This window comes from Theobroma umbraticum, unplaced genomic scaffold (assembly GCF_002168275.2).
Source record: "Theobroma umbraticum cultivar Fairchild unplaced genomic scaffold, ASM216827v3 scaffold_12.0, whole genome shotgun sequence".
In the NCBI taxonomy this organism is placed as follows: Eukaryota; Viridiplantae; Streptophyta; class Magnoliopsida; order Malvales; family Malvaceae; genus Theobroma; species Theobroma umbraticum.
In genome coordinates, this window is record NW_018397272.1 from 857,593 (window position 1) to 875,283 (window position 17,691).

The 17,691-nt window shown below is 30.9% G+C and overlaps 2 protein-coding genes across 2 annotated transcripts in view; both read right to left on the reverse strand.

The window, feature by feature from the left end:
• Nucleotides 1-48: 48 nt before the first annotated feature.
• On the reverse strand, nt 49-2,341 carry LOC149526463 (Tetratricopeptide repeat (TPR)-like superfamily protein). Its single transcript, XM_089785345.1, has one exon. The coding sequence runs from the start codon at nt 2,259-2,261 to the stop codon at nt 237-239; it is 2,025 nt and encodes a 674-aa protein (XP_089641471.1). The 5' UTR covers nt 2,262-2,341; the 3' UTR covers nt 49-236.
• A 12,046-nt stretch (nt 2,342-14,387) lies between these two features.
• Nucleotides 14,388-17,691, reverse strand: part of LOC110426718 (HIPL1 protein) — a 3,607-nt gene continuing 303 nt past the window's right edge. The window contains exons 1-7 of the mRNA XM_021442009.2: nt 17,675-17,691; nt 17,346-17,503; nt 16,220-17,008; nt 15,915-16,131; nt 15,660-15,838; nt 15,209-15,450; nt 14,388-14,939 (exon numbers count right to left, since the gene is read on the reverse strand). The exon at nt 17,675-17,691 is cut by the window's right edge and continues 303 nt beyond it. Of these exons, the coding sequence (XP_021297684.1) occupies nt 14,525-14,939; nt 15,209-15,450; nt 15,660-15,838; nt 15,915-16,131; nt 16,220-17,008; nt 17,346-17,503; nt 17,675-17,691 (2,017 nt within the window). The 3' untranslated portion in view covers nt 14,388-14,524. The remainder of the gene's footprint in view (nt 14,940-15,208; nt 15,451-15,659; nt 15,839-15,914; nt 16,132-16,219; nt 17,009-17,345; nt 17,504-17,674) is intronic.

The following is a 17,691-nucleotide window of genomic DNA, read 5'->3' on the forward strand; positions in this document are numbered from 1 at the left end:
TTGAAGAGTGTGCTGCAAATGAAATAGTATAAGCAAAAGGCGCTTGTTATTAACCTAAGAAAACAAAATTATAATTTGCTAGAATTATAGGTATGCATTAGAAAGCAAGGAGAATCCAATATATGCACAGCATAATCAGCTCAAGAGAACGTGATTTACAACAATACCAAGAGAACAAAAAAATTCCATTTACACCAGTAGAGAGAGTTGTTAAATATGAGTTGATTAAGAAAGGATCATGACTTCAAAATTCCTCTTTCTCTCATTCTGTTCATGATTTGCGACGCGTCATTTAGTCTGTTTCCTCTTTCATAAATGCTGGAAACAACAAGATGCAGCTCCTTTTTATTGATGTTAGGATCAGAATCAAGCTTTTCAAACAGTGACTCTACCATCTTAAAGTCTTTTCTAGCACCACAAAGACTCAGCATTTGGAAGTGAACTTCATCAGGAAAGACACATCCTTCTTCCTGCATCTCCTTATATACAGCATCTGCTTTGTCAAACTCTCGCAACTTCCCGTAGGCATTCAGCACCAGGGCAATCACATTAGAATCAGGAAAATTCCCAGCACTCCTCAGCTTCTCAAACACCTCAATGACATTTGCATGCTTCTTATTCCGTGAGAAAAGATCAATCATCAATCCAAACACAGATATATCCTTCACCTCACCAGCATCACATGCCTGTCGAAAAACCCACGTAGCCTCTTCAATCCGACCAGCATGAGCAAGAATCATAATTGCTGTATCCCTAGGGAGATTCTCCGGTTGCTTAAGCTCATGAAGCAAGCGCTTAGCATGAGCAACCAAACCGGCTCTTTCATAAGCCACAATCATTGTTTGATAAAGCACCTGATCAATCTCAACCCCAGAGCTCCTCAACTTCTGAAATAACATTGCAGCCCTATCCAACTTCCCTGCCTTACCCCATATAGATATTATGGTTGAATATGTAATGGCGTTAGGTTCAATCCTTCTATTTTGCATCTCTTGCATAAGATTATACGCCTTTTCATGCTCGAGAGACTTTCCATAAATCTTAATCATAGTATTATATGTAACAACATTCTGCTCAATATCCTTCCTATGCATCAACCTAAAAAGATGAATTGCTTCCCCGTAAAGCTCAGCCTCACCATAAACCTTTAAAAGGGTATTATAGCTAACAACATTCGGCTCAATCCCCATCTTCCTCATACCCCAAAACAACCTATCCGCCTCCTTCACCATATCAAGCTGACCATAAACATCAATCATAATATTGCAAGTGGTAAGATCAAGTGGACACTTCACTTCGTTCATCTCAGCAAACACCGATAATGCCTCAACAAACTTTTGATTCTCCACATACATATTTAAAACAGTTGAATAACTAACTGTATCCGGCATGACCCCAACATCCCTCATTTCCTTAACCAACAACCTTGCTTCTCTAAACAACTTAGCCTTCCCAAACACATTAATCATCGAATTATAACAAACAAGATCAGGCACGATTCCCGACCTCTTCAACTTATTAAAAATTGAAATAGCTTTGGAATAATCTCGTAGCTTCCTCGATAACTCAATCAAATTGCTAAAAAGAACAAGATCACCCGAAACACCGTCATTTTCCATCTTTTGAAGCCAAGACAAAGCGGAATCAAACATGCCCTCTTTCCCAAAATACGTTATCAATGTCGAATAAGTAAACCTGTCGGGTGTTAACCCTTTTTCACGCATTTCTTCAAACAGGCCATGGGCAACTGCCCATTGTTTAGCTTTCACCACGTTTCGAATAACAACGTTGTAAGCGAAGAGTGAAGGCGAGTAACGGGCTTCTTCGTTGACCCAGTCGAGCAAAGCTAACGATCTTTGCCAGTCTGTTTCGCGGGAAAGGAGGGATACCATGAAACGGATTGAGAGTTGGCGGGTTTTGTATGGGGATAGAAGGGTAAAAAGGTCTTTTCCGTTTTGCGTTTTGGATATGGAAGCGAAAAGCTCTTCCATGTCGATGCTGTGGTCTAAAAAAGTGGAGTTTTGGGAGGGTTTTGGGCGGTAAAACGGTGCCGTCTTGGATCGTCTCCATATGTCTTTGGTTGGAGAAGAAGAAGAAGAAGAAGAAGAAAGTGCCTGGAGGGTGAGATGGTTTCTGCCGTTAGTTGTGAAGGGTGTGGTAGTGTAAATTTGATGTTTGAGGAGGGGTAGAAAGGAAAAAGAAAAGGACGAAGACGCAGAAGTTACGGTTTCTGTTTGCATGGAAGAGAAAGATGAAATCATCGTCTGAAGGGAGAAGAGGACTCTTGGATCAGTGATGGGTCAGACGTTTGAAAAGGTTTGAATTTTTTGGCTGCATAGGCCGAGTCTTCCGGACCCAACTTGTCTTTGAGGTGGGCTTAGACTTGCATTTAAGGTTCGGACATGTTAATATTATGCCCCACTTAGGAAATATTTCAAACAAAAAATATTTTATCTTCCCGTGCAATCCATCAAAACAGATGAATTGTTTTAAAATATTAAACTATATAATTAATCTTCGTACCTTACAAAAAGAATAGATTTAATCTTTATACAATAATTTATATAAATTAAATTGTTATCTTTTTAAATTTGATAATTACAATCTTTTACTTTAATACTGTTAAGCACGCTGACACGACATTGACTATGAATTGATATAGCATGGTCGTGTTGATGTGGGATAAATGTTGACATAGCATAAAGCTAACATGGCATAATATTTTATTTTTAATTAAAAAAATTATTTTTTATAATTTATAATATTAAAAAAATTTTATTTGTAACTTTAATATGATTATTTATTTTTATTTCATTTTATTTTTTAAAATATTAATAATTTATAGTTTATTTAAAAGATTAATAATTTATAATTTAATAAAATTTTCATTTAATTTTTAAATTTACAATGTTAATTTTTATCATTTATAATTAGAATTTTAAATTTTTTATTTTAAATTCTTTTTTGGTTCTCTTTTTTTCTTTTCCTTTTCTTTCTCCTTTGTTGGTTAGTCACTAGAGATGTGGCCAATGTAATGGAGCACTGATTCGGCACTCCTTGTGGTAAGATCTGGCTATTAGGGCACCAGATCAGTGCTTTCTACAATAGGATTTGGTTATGAGTTGCCAAATTTGATCGTAGGGTTCTAGTTAAGGAGCGTTTGATTAGCATTTCCTCAATTGTATTTGGTTGATAAGCATCATATCACGCTTTCTACAGCCAAATCTGGTTATGCTGTCATCTCTTCCACCGTTCTTTATTGGTAAAGGAAATTTAGAAAGAGAATGAGAAAGGTAGATCAAGAAGAAAGAGAAAAAAAAAAGGAAAAAAATGAGATAAAAAGAAAGTATTTAAACGTCTAGGTTAGTAATTTTTTAAATGGACAAGGGTATTTTAGTCTTTTATTTTTCGATACCTATTTCACCGGGAATGGAATACTTAATACTAGGGTGGAAGGTAATGGTATATAGAGTTTGTAGGGAATAGCCATTTTTTTGGAATGACTAAAGGAATAAAGTAATTAGTTTGATTTTTTTTAATTTTTTTAATCATTAACCAAATAAGTTTATGACGTGTGATGGGGTAAAATAGTAAACACATAATTTCTAAGCGATAATTTTTAATGTCACGTCATCTGTCATGTGATTGGGATTTTGCCTTATACTCAAGCATGAAATTAGAAAACATAACACAATGATAAAATAGAATATACATTTAATCAAAGAAACAGTTGAATCTCACATGATCAATATTTATGCTTTTTATGTAATTTTTAAATTAATTATGAACATTCATAAGTTTAAGTATTACATACTTACTCTATATATCATAAATCAAGCGCCAATTAAATCTAAAAAGGTTTGAAATGAAGTAAGAAATCCAAAATAGAATAAGTTAGTTTGAAATCCTCCAGTCAAAATCTTTACTTTTTCACTTTTAGGATTCGCCAAATATTCAACTACCTAAGCATTTGGCCTCTAATAGTAATCCATACAGTGACTAAATAAAACCTTATCAAAGATAAGATTTTACTTGTATTAGCAAGTTTTGTTTCGAAAACAAAAAAACTAAAAGTTTTTGCCGAATCTAATTTCTATCAGACAAAAACAACCTATTTTTCTTTTCTTAGTTTTATGCAATGACTAAGAAGGGGTTGAAGGCTTAGATTTTTAGTTGGCTAACATAACATATTTATATAGCTAAACTAAGTTGTAATCCTAGATACAATATTTGTATTTTTATTCAATTAAATCCTTATGAACTTAATTAATTTTCTAACTTTATTTTGGTCTATTTCAATTAAGTCCAACTTAATTGATTATCTTTATTTAATCTCAATCATGTCTCTTAATATGTGTGACCCATTAGGTTTCTAACATGCTAGTAATAAATATAAATCATAATCAAATAACAATTGATAATCGATTTATATTTATAGATTATGCGTGGTATCTATAACATATTATGACCACCCAAATGTTAGAAAGTCAATTAAAGAATTTGACAAACCCTTCAAAGATAAGTCTTTGAATATAATACGATTCTTTCATCAAATATATTGGATATGTCATAAAGCATGGCTTAGTGTCTACTTATAACATTATATATTAGTTCTCATATTTTATGACTAACTTTATGAACTCAAGAAACTAACTTTTCTCAAATTGATCATGCTTTGGCCAAATACTTTATATAAGTTAATCTAGAATTAAGAACAAATGAGATACTTCTCTTTATATCACTTGGGGTGATAAATTCTCTCTTGACCACTCATCCACATTTGTATGCTTCATGTCATACCCAAAAACACCTTGTTTAGGCATCTAGTTACTTCTAGACTTGTAAAGGGTGAAATCAAAGTATGGTATTCTCCATACAAGATAACCTGATGTCTTAAGTCTAAGAACTAGTTGTACGACTATTACATGAGAACATATTCCATAGACATTTGAGTAAAATGCCAAATGAAGTTCTTATAACGAGTCATGCTCAATGAACTTGTTCTCTAACAAGCACCCATATGCCATCTTCAAGTATCTTATATACTTTAATCTATGAGTTCAATTGCTTACTTATTAAGTAAGACAGTTTAACATGTCCTAGTCTTTGAGTACTGTTAATGTCCTGTCTTGATAATACAATGACCAGGAACAATTTTAGGAACGTAGCTTTGATGCATAATGATCTCATAATTATAAGAACTTTATAATTCTCTTACAAGACCTTTATGTTCCATGGGCTTCATCCAATTAGTACTTAATAACTCTTTATTATTACACTAACATGAAGAAAAACCTCTATCACATATAGTTATGTGATCAAATATGCATTAAATGACAGCATATATTCCTTGACCAATCTAATTGGCTTAAGGGCATATATCAACAATCTCGCACTTGCATTTAAATCAATTGCTAACGTATCCAATATTGAACTTTTTCACTAAATGACTGTATCTCTACTAGGACAACTCAAATTGTGAATTTGAGAATATGTTAATTTATATGCTTGATGATCCCCATTGTCATCATCGAAGTACTCATTTAGATCATAACAAGACCCTAATTCTTTTATTATGACTCATGTTGTTACTTTAACAACTTGAAATCATTATTGGTTTGTTAAACCATAGATCTAAAAATCTCTCTTTTTGCAGTCTATACAAAAGGATTTGTATCCAATTATAGACATAATTGTGCAATTAGCCTTTGTTTTGGAACCATTCCAATATGATTGCCCAATCATGACATTATGTCACTTTTAACACTTAGGATTCCTTTTATGTTAAACTCCTGTAATACGTCATCCTAAATTCTTTTGTTGAGTTTCCTTTTAAACTTTAACTATTTAGTCATATTTTATTTTATTTTTTTAAACTGGCAAATGTATCTTATACACTTTTAATGAGTAATTTATCTTACTCGTACTAACCTTATGATGTGTACAAAATATGTTTATCTTATTTAATGTGTTCAATTACTTTGAATTTATTCCATTGAATAGATATTATTATCCAATCATTTATGTTCGATCATTTAGTAAACTCATTTTATATGAGTAGTGCATCAATATGCAACCTACTATTGGTTTGTATTTAACGGATGAATTTAGCATCTTTATACATCCCATTAAATCAATCTTTGTACAAAGATCTTATCTATTGGATTTTATAATTTCATGACCTTTGACCTTTAAAGTGTCATTGGCTCCCACTATTTCTATCATGTATAGAAATCTTACCAAGTAAACTTATTTACTTTCCTTTCGTGTGTTATATCCATAACATTTATGTGTACTTACATATCATAAATCTTTCATCATTGGTTATGAGATGAAATCCTTTTAAAGGTTAGTTCATGCAATTAACTGGGCTTACAATGCTTTTTGATTCATTTCTTATGAATTCAATATGATAATCAATTGTTATTTAGTTTTAAGAAATCTTAATTTAGATCTTTTATCTCAATAAGAATACTCCTTAACTAAATGTGTTCATAATCTTGTTATGAATTCATTGAGTTAGGACTCAATTTTATCTAAGTCGTCTTATTAATTTCCTTTTGATTCATAATAAAAGAAAAAATGATGTTATGACTTAGTATTGATTATCATGTATGCAAGGCTATTCCTAAGGATAAATAATTTAGAACAATTCCAAAATAAAATGAGATGTAATGTAAATATAAATATATAAACTAAGTATCTCGTGCTAGCAAAATATAAATCTATGTTTCCCAAACATAAAACAAAATATTAGGCCATAAGTCCAAAACCAAAACATCTCATTTTGGCAATCATGCCATAAAAACATTCAATGTTCTAAAATTATTTATTGTTTCACAATCTAATCTAGGCCGATAAGCTTGATCACCATCAGCTGAGGTTGTTGCTTTCATGGTCTTATTCTTCACTACTCCTTATTATTATTTTCTACAATATGTCATCATATCAAAACATTAATAAAGAGAAAGGTATCATATACTAAGCAGTGAAAAACAAATCATCATATGATTCATACTTGAAATAGAAGTTTTTTTTTTATTTCTTCTTTTTGATGGATTAAGATAATCCTTGTAATTACACTGCCTATGCCTTAGTTCGCCATAGAAATGGCATTTGTCATTGTCTTTATCCTTTTTCACTCATCTAATAGGCTTTATACCTTTTGAAGTTGATGCCTTTTCACCTTTATCTTTCTTAGAAAATTTTCTTTTCTTATTTTTATTTTTCTTAAAATTGACAAGATGAATTGAAGGTTTCTCTTTCATAATGGTTTTCTCAGCTTGTGTAAGCATATTCAATAAGCCTGATAAGGTTACCTCAATCTTCTTCATGTTGAAGTTCAACACAAACTATAAATAGCTTTTTGGCAGTGCAGAAAGTACAAGGTCTATACTCAATTCATGATCCATGACCTAACCAACTGCTCAAGTCGAGTGATATATCCTACCATCTTAAGCACATAAGGCCTTACTGGGTTTCCCTCAGACATCTTACATCGAAACAATTCCCTTGAAATGTTGAATCTCTTTGTGCGACTTTCCATATCGAACATTTCTCTAAAGTTTAGGATAATATCCAGGGCATTCATAGCTTCATGTTGCTTTTGAAGATTTGGAGCCATACTAGCCAACATTACACATGTGGCATGATCGAGATGATCTATATACACTTTATAGGCCTTATTTTCCTTATTTATAGCATCATCGCTAGGTTCCTCATGAACAGAATCATCTAAGACATAAGCCTTTTCTCTAGTTTCAAGGCAACCTTGATATTCCGAAACTAGTTAATGGAATTTGGGCTTATCAACTTGTTTGCATTAAGTATGCTTCTAAGTGACAAACTATTCGCCATGATCGATTTCTATCCCTATAAACCCACATATATAAAGCATAGTCATTAACGCAAATTATGTAATCATAAGGACAAGGTTTTAGAATCTTATATGATCATTTTCAATATTTTATCAAAATAATAGCCTTCCTCTAATATTTCAAGAAATTTAACTTTTAAACTTCTTATTGAGCTAGGACCCTTTTCATCCCACCATGACCTTGAGTGACTTAACAAACTATAATAAAACTAATTAGGCAGGTAACTTAGCTTATCAATTGTATTTTATATAACTCCTAAATCAATTAGGTAACAACTCATTATCTAAATGCATCATATACATTATACTTAAATTATGCCTTTAATATTATGCGGTTATGTGTGACACATCCAAACAACATGGTTCTAGTTGAGTAAGACCTACCAATAACTCAAATACACTCGTGTAAAAGTTTAGCCTAAAGTGACTCACTAAGCCTTCAATTAAAAGAATAGTTTGATTATCTTATTATATAGTATAAGGTAACTTTTTGACTCAATATATTTATGAAGGATTTTATTTATTAATTCATTAATTAACGTCTCATTGATTTGACGTTATTGACATGCATAATATTTATTGTATTTGCCATTTATCATACACACACACACATTGAAAAATGAATCTATCACGTGCCAACTATTCGGATGATTATGGATTTTATTAATTCTAATTTCCTCGAGCCATTAAGAAAATTAATTGGTCAAATTCCTAGGAGATTTTATAAACATCATCTTTAAGGTTTGCTTGTAATCTTCTTGAATCTCTATGGCACTTTTGGATCTCCATCTTCAAGGTACAAAAATTTTCTTATTGAACCCTAGTTTTACACTTTTATGTAATTAATTATATTTTATAATTAAGAAACCTCGAGTTACATTCGAGGGAGTTAGGTAAGAAAAGAATTTTACAATCCAGAGAAAATAAAGATAAAGTAAGGTACATATATCCCATTTCAAAATAAAATACTATGAGGAATAAATTTAATCATTTGTGACCTAATCATCTAAGTTCTGAGTCAATAATTATCCTCATGCTTTATAATCACAATTAAAAGCATATAAATAAATGAAAGTTCAATATCACTTGGTGATCTTATGTATTATTTGAGAAAAACATCAATTAACTTACTTAAAGTGTTAGATTCAAATTATTTGGCATTGTTTTATTTCAATTTAGTGTTTAAGAAATTCCATTTTCAAAACAATTAAAATAAATCTTTTGCTTCTTTTACTTAAATAGAAATCCATCGAAATAAAACTTTCCATTTTATTTATTTCCATGATTAAAACTCTTTTTAATTTTGGAAACCTCTTTAATTTAGGTAAGCTTCCTAAAAGGTATCTAAGACAATATTTTAATTTCTAATATTCAGAATAACGATTAATTTCCTAAATTATATATTTCTAAGTTATCTAAATGGTGACTAAACAAATTTTAGAAAATTTTAGTCAAGCCAAAATTTTAAAGAACATTCAATGCTATCATATAATTTTAGGAATTTCTTTTAAAGTAGGAAACTAATTTCTATGAATTTCTCAAATTAAAATACCATCCTTAATTTAGGAATTCACTATAAAGTAGGGAACAATTTTCTTTTTTTTTTTTTTATGAATCACCTAAAATTAAAATAAATGGCATTTAATTACTCTTAAAACTCCATAAATCATAAGTCAAACTCATTAACAAAGCTGTTGAAAATATCTAACAAGTGTGTTTAATAATTAAACCCAAATTTATGAAGAATTAAGCCACTAAAATCGATTATAGTTGCCCAAAATTTTTTGCATTAAATCTTTGTTGTTTTGAAACTCGAAAACATGATTTTTATGAAGCTTTTCATACTAAATCAAGTCTGACCAAAACATGCATTAATTTAATTTGATAAAACTAATTTTTAACAATTTAAAATTGCTCATAATGCTTACCCAATGTTAGCAAAAATAATAAGCACATTAGTCCTCAAAACACCTTTAAACTATTCGATTTTAACTTGGCTTTGCAAGCCTTTTAATTAATTCATTAATTCTCCAATTAAACATGATTTTGAACCTTTTAAAAACATGTTTTAATGAATTAATAACATGTTACCTAGATTTGAATTAAAATTGAAAAATAAATTTTAAAAAAAGCTTTCAAAACTAATATATATCAAATCAACACACAAATCAATCCTATTAATTATCACCAAAAATCAAGTATGCAAATTACATAAAAAAAATAAAAAAAAATCTTTGATACCATTATTGGGATTCAAGCTCATGCTCAAACATAAAATTAATTGTGAAATTAAAAAACATAACGTAGCAAAAAAATAAATATACATTTAATCAAAGAAACAGTCAAATCCCACAAGATCAATATTTGTGTCTTTTATGTAATTTTCAAATTAATTATGAGCATTGATAAGTTTAAGTATTACAAACTTTATTTTAGATATCGTAATCAAGAACTAATTAAATTCAAATGAGCTTGTAATGAAGCAACAATCCTAAAAAGAGAATAAGTCAATCTGAATCTTGTAGTCGAAATCTTTGCTTCTTCACCTTTAGGATTTGTCAAATCTTCAACCACCCATGTGTTTGTCCTCTAACAGTAATCCATACAGTGGCCAAATAAGACCTTCTTAGAAGTAGGATTTTACTTTTGCTAAGAAGTTTTATTTCTAAAGCAAAAAGACAAAAGTTTTTGCTGAATCTTGTTTTTATCAGATAAAGAAAACTATTTTTCTTTTCTTATGTTTATGAAACAATTAAGAAATGGCTGAAGGTTTAGAGTTTTAGTTGACTAACATAACATATTTATATAGCCAAACTAAGTTGTAACCCTAGATACAACATTTGTATTTTTATTCAATTAAATCCTTGTGAACTTAATTAATATTCTAACTTTATTTTATTCTATTTCAATCAAGTCCAACTTAATTGATCATCCTTATTTAATCTCAATCATGTCACTTAATGTGTGTGACTCATTAGGCTTCTAAAATGTTAGCAATAAATATAAATAATAATAAAATATTAATTTAATAATTAATTTATATTTGTAGATTATGAGTAGTATTTAGCAACACATAATGACCACCTAAATGTTAAAAAGTCAATTAAAGAATTTGGTAAAGCCCTTCAATGATAAGCTTTTCAATACAATACGATCCTCTCATCAAATATCTTGGATATGTCATAAAACATGGCTTAGTGTTTACTTATAACATTCTATATTAGTTCTCATAATTCATGATTAACCTTATGAATTTAGGAAACTAACTTTCTTTAAATTCATCATGTTTTGACCAAAGATTTTATACAAGTTAATCTAGAATTAAGAACAAGTAAAATACATCTCCTTATATCACCTAGGGTGATGAATCCTCTCTTGACCACTCATCCACCTTCGTATGCTACATGGCATACCCAAAAACACGTTGTTTAGGCATCTAGTTGCCTTCAGACCCGTAAGGATTAAAATCAAAGTATGTCATTTCCCATACAAGATGGTTTGGTGTCTCAAGTGCGAGGTTGCATGACTATCACATAAGAATATATTCTATAGATACTTGAGTGAAATACCAAATACAGTTCTCATAGTGACTTATGTTCAATGAACTTGTTATCTAACAAGCATCCATATATCATCCTCAAGTATCCTATATACTTCAATATATGAAATCAATTGTTTATTTTAAAGTAAGGAGGCTTACCATGTACTAGTCTTTGAGCATTATTAATGCCTTGTCTCGACAATACAATGACTAGGAATAATTTTAGGAATATGGTTTAGATTTATAGTGATCTCATAATTGTAACAACTTTACAATTTTCTTGCAAGGCTTTATGTTTCATGGACTTTATCCAATTAGTACTTAATAACTCCTTATTGTTGCATTAACATGAAGGAAAACCTTTATCACATATAGTTATGCAATTGAGTATGCATTAAATGACAATATATATTTCTTGATCAATCCAATTGACTTAAAGGCATATACCAACAACGTTAACTAGCCATGTGGTAGATGACATGGCATAAAAGTGCCAACTGTAATATTGACTAACAAAAATTAATTAACATTCAGTGAAAGGGGCTTATGTGATCCAAAATAAAAGTTTAGGGACTTAATTGAATGCGATCAAAAGATAGGGGCTTAAATAAATTTTTTGATATAGTTCAGAAGTTTATTTGGGTATTTAGCCATGTAAAAATTATGGAACATCAACTTTATAAAAAATTTTAAAATTTTGATAAAAAATACATCAAAATCATAACTTTTTTTTTTCTTTAAACTCAATAAAAGTCAAATGAGATGGAGAGAATATTTTAATGTTTTTTACTAAAAAGTCACTCTACATTTTTGTTACTTTCTACTATATTTTAAATTTTCAATACCAAAGTCATGTAATAACATTTGAATTATAAATTTTTATCTCTTATTTAAAATATTTCATGGATTTAGAACGTTTTTATTTTTCATGGTCATATATGCTAATCAGTCTCGACTAAATGAAATCTTCCCTAACGTATTATTATGTTACCTTAAAGTTAAAATTATTACTATTGTAGACCAAGCATTTTAAACTCATGAAACACAAGTAACTAAATTTAAAATGCTATTCCCCTTTTATTTCAAGGTTTGAACTCAAAACTTTCAAGTTAAAAAGTTTGGAGTTCTAACCATTATGATTTTCATTTGAGAGAAATACTTTTAAAGCGTATTTGGTTAGGGGAATGGAATAGTCATTCCCCTTTCTATTTCAAAGCTCTTCTAATAACTTGTTTATTTCAAAAGAATGGTCATTCTTGGGAATGGTCATTCTTTAAGAAACCTAAATAGCCATTATTAAGGAAACCTTGGTAATGGCTATTCCAAGGGTGGGGAATAGGTCAAAAATTTTGTTAAATAAAATTACCCTCATAAATTTAAAAATTACCATCATATATAACATAGGTTTTTTTTTTTTCATTTTTCACATTTTCATTCTCTCTCTACCCATCTTCTACGTCTCTCATTCTCGTTAAAGTCCCTCGATGGAAGCCGATGACGTTCGAGGATGACGACACTGATGTTAGCTACAGGAAGCGTTGAATGGCGTTCCCCACCATATCTAACCACGAGGTGCACCAAATCGGAGCTCCATTACGTCAACCATATTTCCAATGCTTGACTGGCGAGAAAAAAGAAAATATAAAAAAAAATACCAGAATGAAAAAGAAAGAAAAGCTAAAAATTGATATTTTATATTTTAAAATTAAATTAAAATTTTAATTATAAATTTTAAACATTTTAATAATTTAAAAAGAAAAATAAAATAATCATATATTATAATAAAGGGTGTTTGTCATTTATCACTTATTCTTTAATTATTTCTAAAACTATTCTTGCCAACCAAACATTATAATAAATCATAATAGCAATTCATGTCTTATTCCATTCCCATAAACTAAACTACATAATATCTATCCCTTCCTTACTCTATTCTCACAAAATAATTATTCCATTCCACGAACCAAACATACCTTAACACATTACATGTACATGCAATCTCTCTAACTCCCTCTTTTATTTACTTCTCATATTACACTTTTATTATCTTTCATGCATTTAAAGTTGAAGTTTCTACTCATTGGTAATTGGAAACTAAAATAGAAAAATTGGATGTATTAGGTCACTTATAGTCAAAATAAATTGAACTGGTTACTATAAGTTCTTGTGTGGATTATTACATTGATAAAACTTATAATTTGATTAATATTGCTCTTATATATATAAGTTAGTTTTTGATAAATTATTAAGCTATATATGTTATATAAATTATAACAAATTTTGATTTCTTATAAGATATTCTATCTAAATTTAACTGAATAATAAAAAATATCCACATATATAAATAATAAACATATTGTTGGCTATAATTTCCACCTAATAACTAAGATAAGTTAAAAATTTTGAAGTTGATATAACTAAATTTAACTTTAATTAAGAAAAAATTACTTTTACAGAGAGTTAGATGAAAGTTAATTAATATTTAATTTAATAAGAGAAAAGTTTCCCTAAATAAGAAAATAAATAAAATTTAGTCGATATTTTAAATTAATCAAAAATCATTAATTAAGGATAAAATAGTTAATTTAATAATTATCAAGTGTATATGTTCACTATTTTTGTTTTGAAGTTCGTGTATGTAAATTATATATAGTAAGGATAATGATAAGAATTCATAAAAATAAAAGAATTTTTATATTAATAATTTAAACTTAGAAGATGACTTATAATATATATATATATATATATAGTCAAAGTTGAAATAAAAAAATGTCGAAGTAAACAAGAGGAGTATAAAACGTTTTATATGACTATATTAATATCAATTAGTCAAGAAAATAATAATATCCGAATATTTGATTTATTGGTTAATGCAAAATTTTTTATTTAAAAAGTAAGATTCAAATTTTATTTCCCCTATTAAAAATGTTAGTCAAGAAAAAAAATGATGTAAGCTTAAATGTAGTCTATTTGTATCATCTTTGACTATATTCAGAAATGAGTAAGGATAAGAAACCATGGAATGGAAATGAGTGAGAAAAGAGACTATATATGACAGCCGACATTCTCTTTCTCTTCAACAGCAACTCCCTGCTCCCTAGTTTAGACTACAAGAAAAAGCTTAACAAAAGAAACAATGAAGCACAACGAAAGACTTGCAGCAACCATAGAGGATTAGCCAATTTGCTCCCAGTTGAAGGGGAAGTGGAAGGAGGCACAACAGTTTCAGGACCAGAAAGATCTGTAACATTTTCCCTGGAACAAGTGTAGTTGCAGCGACTAGGACGAACTATTCTATATACACCGCTGCTGGCTAAAATGAAGATGTCTTTCCTATTATCCTGGCCAAAGGAGAACACAAACCCCAATGCAGGAGATGTTGAATCTTGCTGAGTAGAACACGGTATAGGAGAGTCATGAGCGCATTTGATAGGAAGCTCAAAGGTAGTGAAGTTCCCACTGCCTTTTGGGCTTTCTGTACCTGCCCATATGGCATCAGCATACAAATCTGCATAGAGGTATCTGCAACCATGATTCAGAAATGATTAGACCATGGTAATTGGAATTGTTTATGAGAATTAAGCACCTCAAAGTCGGTAGTTTGTAACTAAAGAACCCCATCAAGATTGAATATGCCCTGCTAATAAGCTACTACTGTCAATCCGATTATGCTTTGAAACTTGAAACAAAATATATAGTACTGGAAACTAAGTTTTTTGTGTTCTATAAGGATCTTTGTTACACTGTTAAGGTCTTCCCTGTCAGAAGGGTAGGCAGATTCAAGTTCTTACCTTCCATACAAGCATGGATCAGTCCTGGATCGATAAAAATAGCCGCCTGTAATTGATGCAGATCCTTCAACTTGGTTTACATCAGAATGTTTGTATCCCATTACTGGGAAGATTGCATTTATGGGGCTGGCAGATTTATTAGCAACAGAAGAGTTTGAGGAATTGTATAAGAATGGGCCCTCATAAAATCGCCAGCCATAGTTTCCTCCTTTGGTGACTATATCTACTTCCTCGTATTGATCCTATAAGATCAAAGATCTATTTATCAGTAACAAGGTTGTGTACGTGCTGATAGACAGAAATATACATGAATGTCTAATATTCAATCACTTTCTTTAATTAACAATAATTTGGTAGTCTAATATTCAATGAACAGATGCATTTGAAATGCATTTAACAAAAACCCCTAGATTAATTGACGATAGCATATAGCCAAAAAGGTAATCTTAACCTGACCAACATCTGCACATAGGAAGTAGGAAGGCCTCTCAGAGTCAAAACTACATCGCCAAGGATTTCTAAATCCCAAGGCCCAAATTTCTGGCAGCAATTCCTTATCTTCAGAAAATGGATTATCTTTAGGAATAGAATAATTTCCCCATAGACCAAGGTCCCTGATAGCTTTTGCACCTGCAAAGTTGAAAGAGTTAGAACATCAGACAACACTTAACTCAGATTCTAAGAAAAACTCGACGCCAATACTTACTTGGTATGCTATCTATGTCAAGCCTCAAAATCTTTCCAAGCAAGGATCTCTTGTTTTGTGAAAAGTTGTAAGGATCGCCTATACCTCCTCCATCTCCCATCATAAAATATAAATATCCATCTTCAGGTCCAAAGAGAATCTGACCACCATGATGGGAGGTGAATGGCAGTCCTATAGTAAGAATTCTTCTGACTTCTACTGGTCTAATTCTAGTAACCTAAAATTCAAGTCAGATTGAATGAGAACGAAACTTGAGTGAATCAAGATAAATAAGTGTTATAAGCAGAATATATTCAAATTTTTACCGAGGAAAGATTTGATGTGGTACCATTAGTTGTGAACTCTGCTATGACGCTGTGATGTTGGCATGGTTGAGCCCCATTGTCAGAACTCAATTTTGAAGGATCACATCCCACATCAGTGTTACATGAACATCTTCCTAAACACCCTGGCCGTTGAACCTTGTCACAGTTAAATGAAGCAAAGAGGCGGCCATTTTTTTGGAAGTTTGGATGAAATGCCATTCCCATGAATCCAAGCTCAGAATCAGAATGTACTTCATCAGTCAAATCTAGAAGAGGATTTGATTCAACAATGCCCAATGTTTCTCCTGATCCTTCCTCGGGAACAGTTGCCAACCAAATTTTTCCTTCTTGGTTGGATAAAATGACTCGGCTTGAACCATCAGGATGAGACACCATATTAAGGTAGGATGCATTCCCAATTTTTTCAAGGCAAATACCACTAGGAGGAGTAGGACTTTCAGAACTGTTTAGCATAACTGGACCTCCAGCAAAACATGTTGCACCATCATAAGAAGCTCCACCATATTCATCACAGAAAGCACCCTTAGATTGCCATAGATCAGTCAGCTTGGAAGTAGAATTAATCAGAATGCCACCTTCAACTTGCAATGCAAAAGGAGAATTTGTGATGGATACATTATGGCATTCATCCCAAACTTTTGAACAGAAGTCAATTGTGGCAAGTTGCGACTGGCTTGAGTTTGTTAAAAGGGAAGAGTTGCAAAGAACAGGAACTGGTCTAGGTATTGGTTCAAATTGATAGAGCTCTGCTGAAAATTGGTCACATCTCTGCAATCACATAATCTTTAGACCATTTTAACCAGTTGGCAAATAAGCAAAAATCTCTAATACCTAGTGCAAATAAAACTTGACAATTTCTGCTTCTTTTTGAGCCTTCGCTAACAGGAAAATAAATGTCTTATTTTCATGTGTTTGAAAAATGTTTAGGCATAAAAATCAAACTTCTTCTGAGCAATATGACAATTTGCAGACATGTTGATGAATCTGACCAAATAGTGTGTTTCATACCCATAGTCCAATCAGTCTTTCAGCCAGTTCACGTTAATTTAAGCAATAAAACTTCATAGGTAACATTGTGTTGCTAAGACTTAATTGGCACTCTTACCGAACAGAGTATTGATTTAAGGACAGAAGCGCAACCAGAATCAGATACATTCATTGACTTGAACTGATTTCTCAATTGCAGATCCTCGGTGGAGTTGCAACAAACACTTCCGTTGTACTGACAAAAGGAAAGAGGGGTCTTAGAGGTAATTGGTGCTCCTGTTTCAATAAAAATTGATCAAATTTCAAAATAGTTGCCCAGAACCAATACAATGGAACAGATATTTCAGCCCAAAACAACTTTCAATTCATGTATACTTTCTGTGGCTATCAGCAATCAAATAGAGCATGCAGAAAATGGATCACTGTAACAGAGAGAAAGAAACCTACTGAAGTTTGTACATAAT

Coding starts and splice junctions, on each gene's coding strand:
- LOC149526463 (XM_089785345.1), bottom strand. CDS start 2,261: ATGATTTCATCTTTCTCTTCCATGCAAACAGAAACCGTAACTTCTGCG.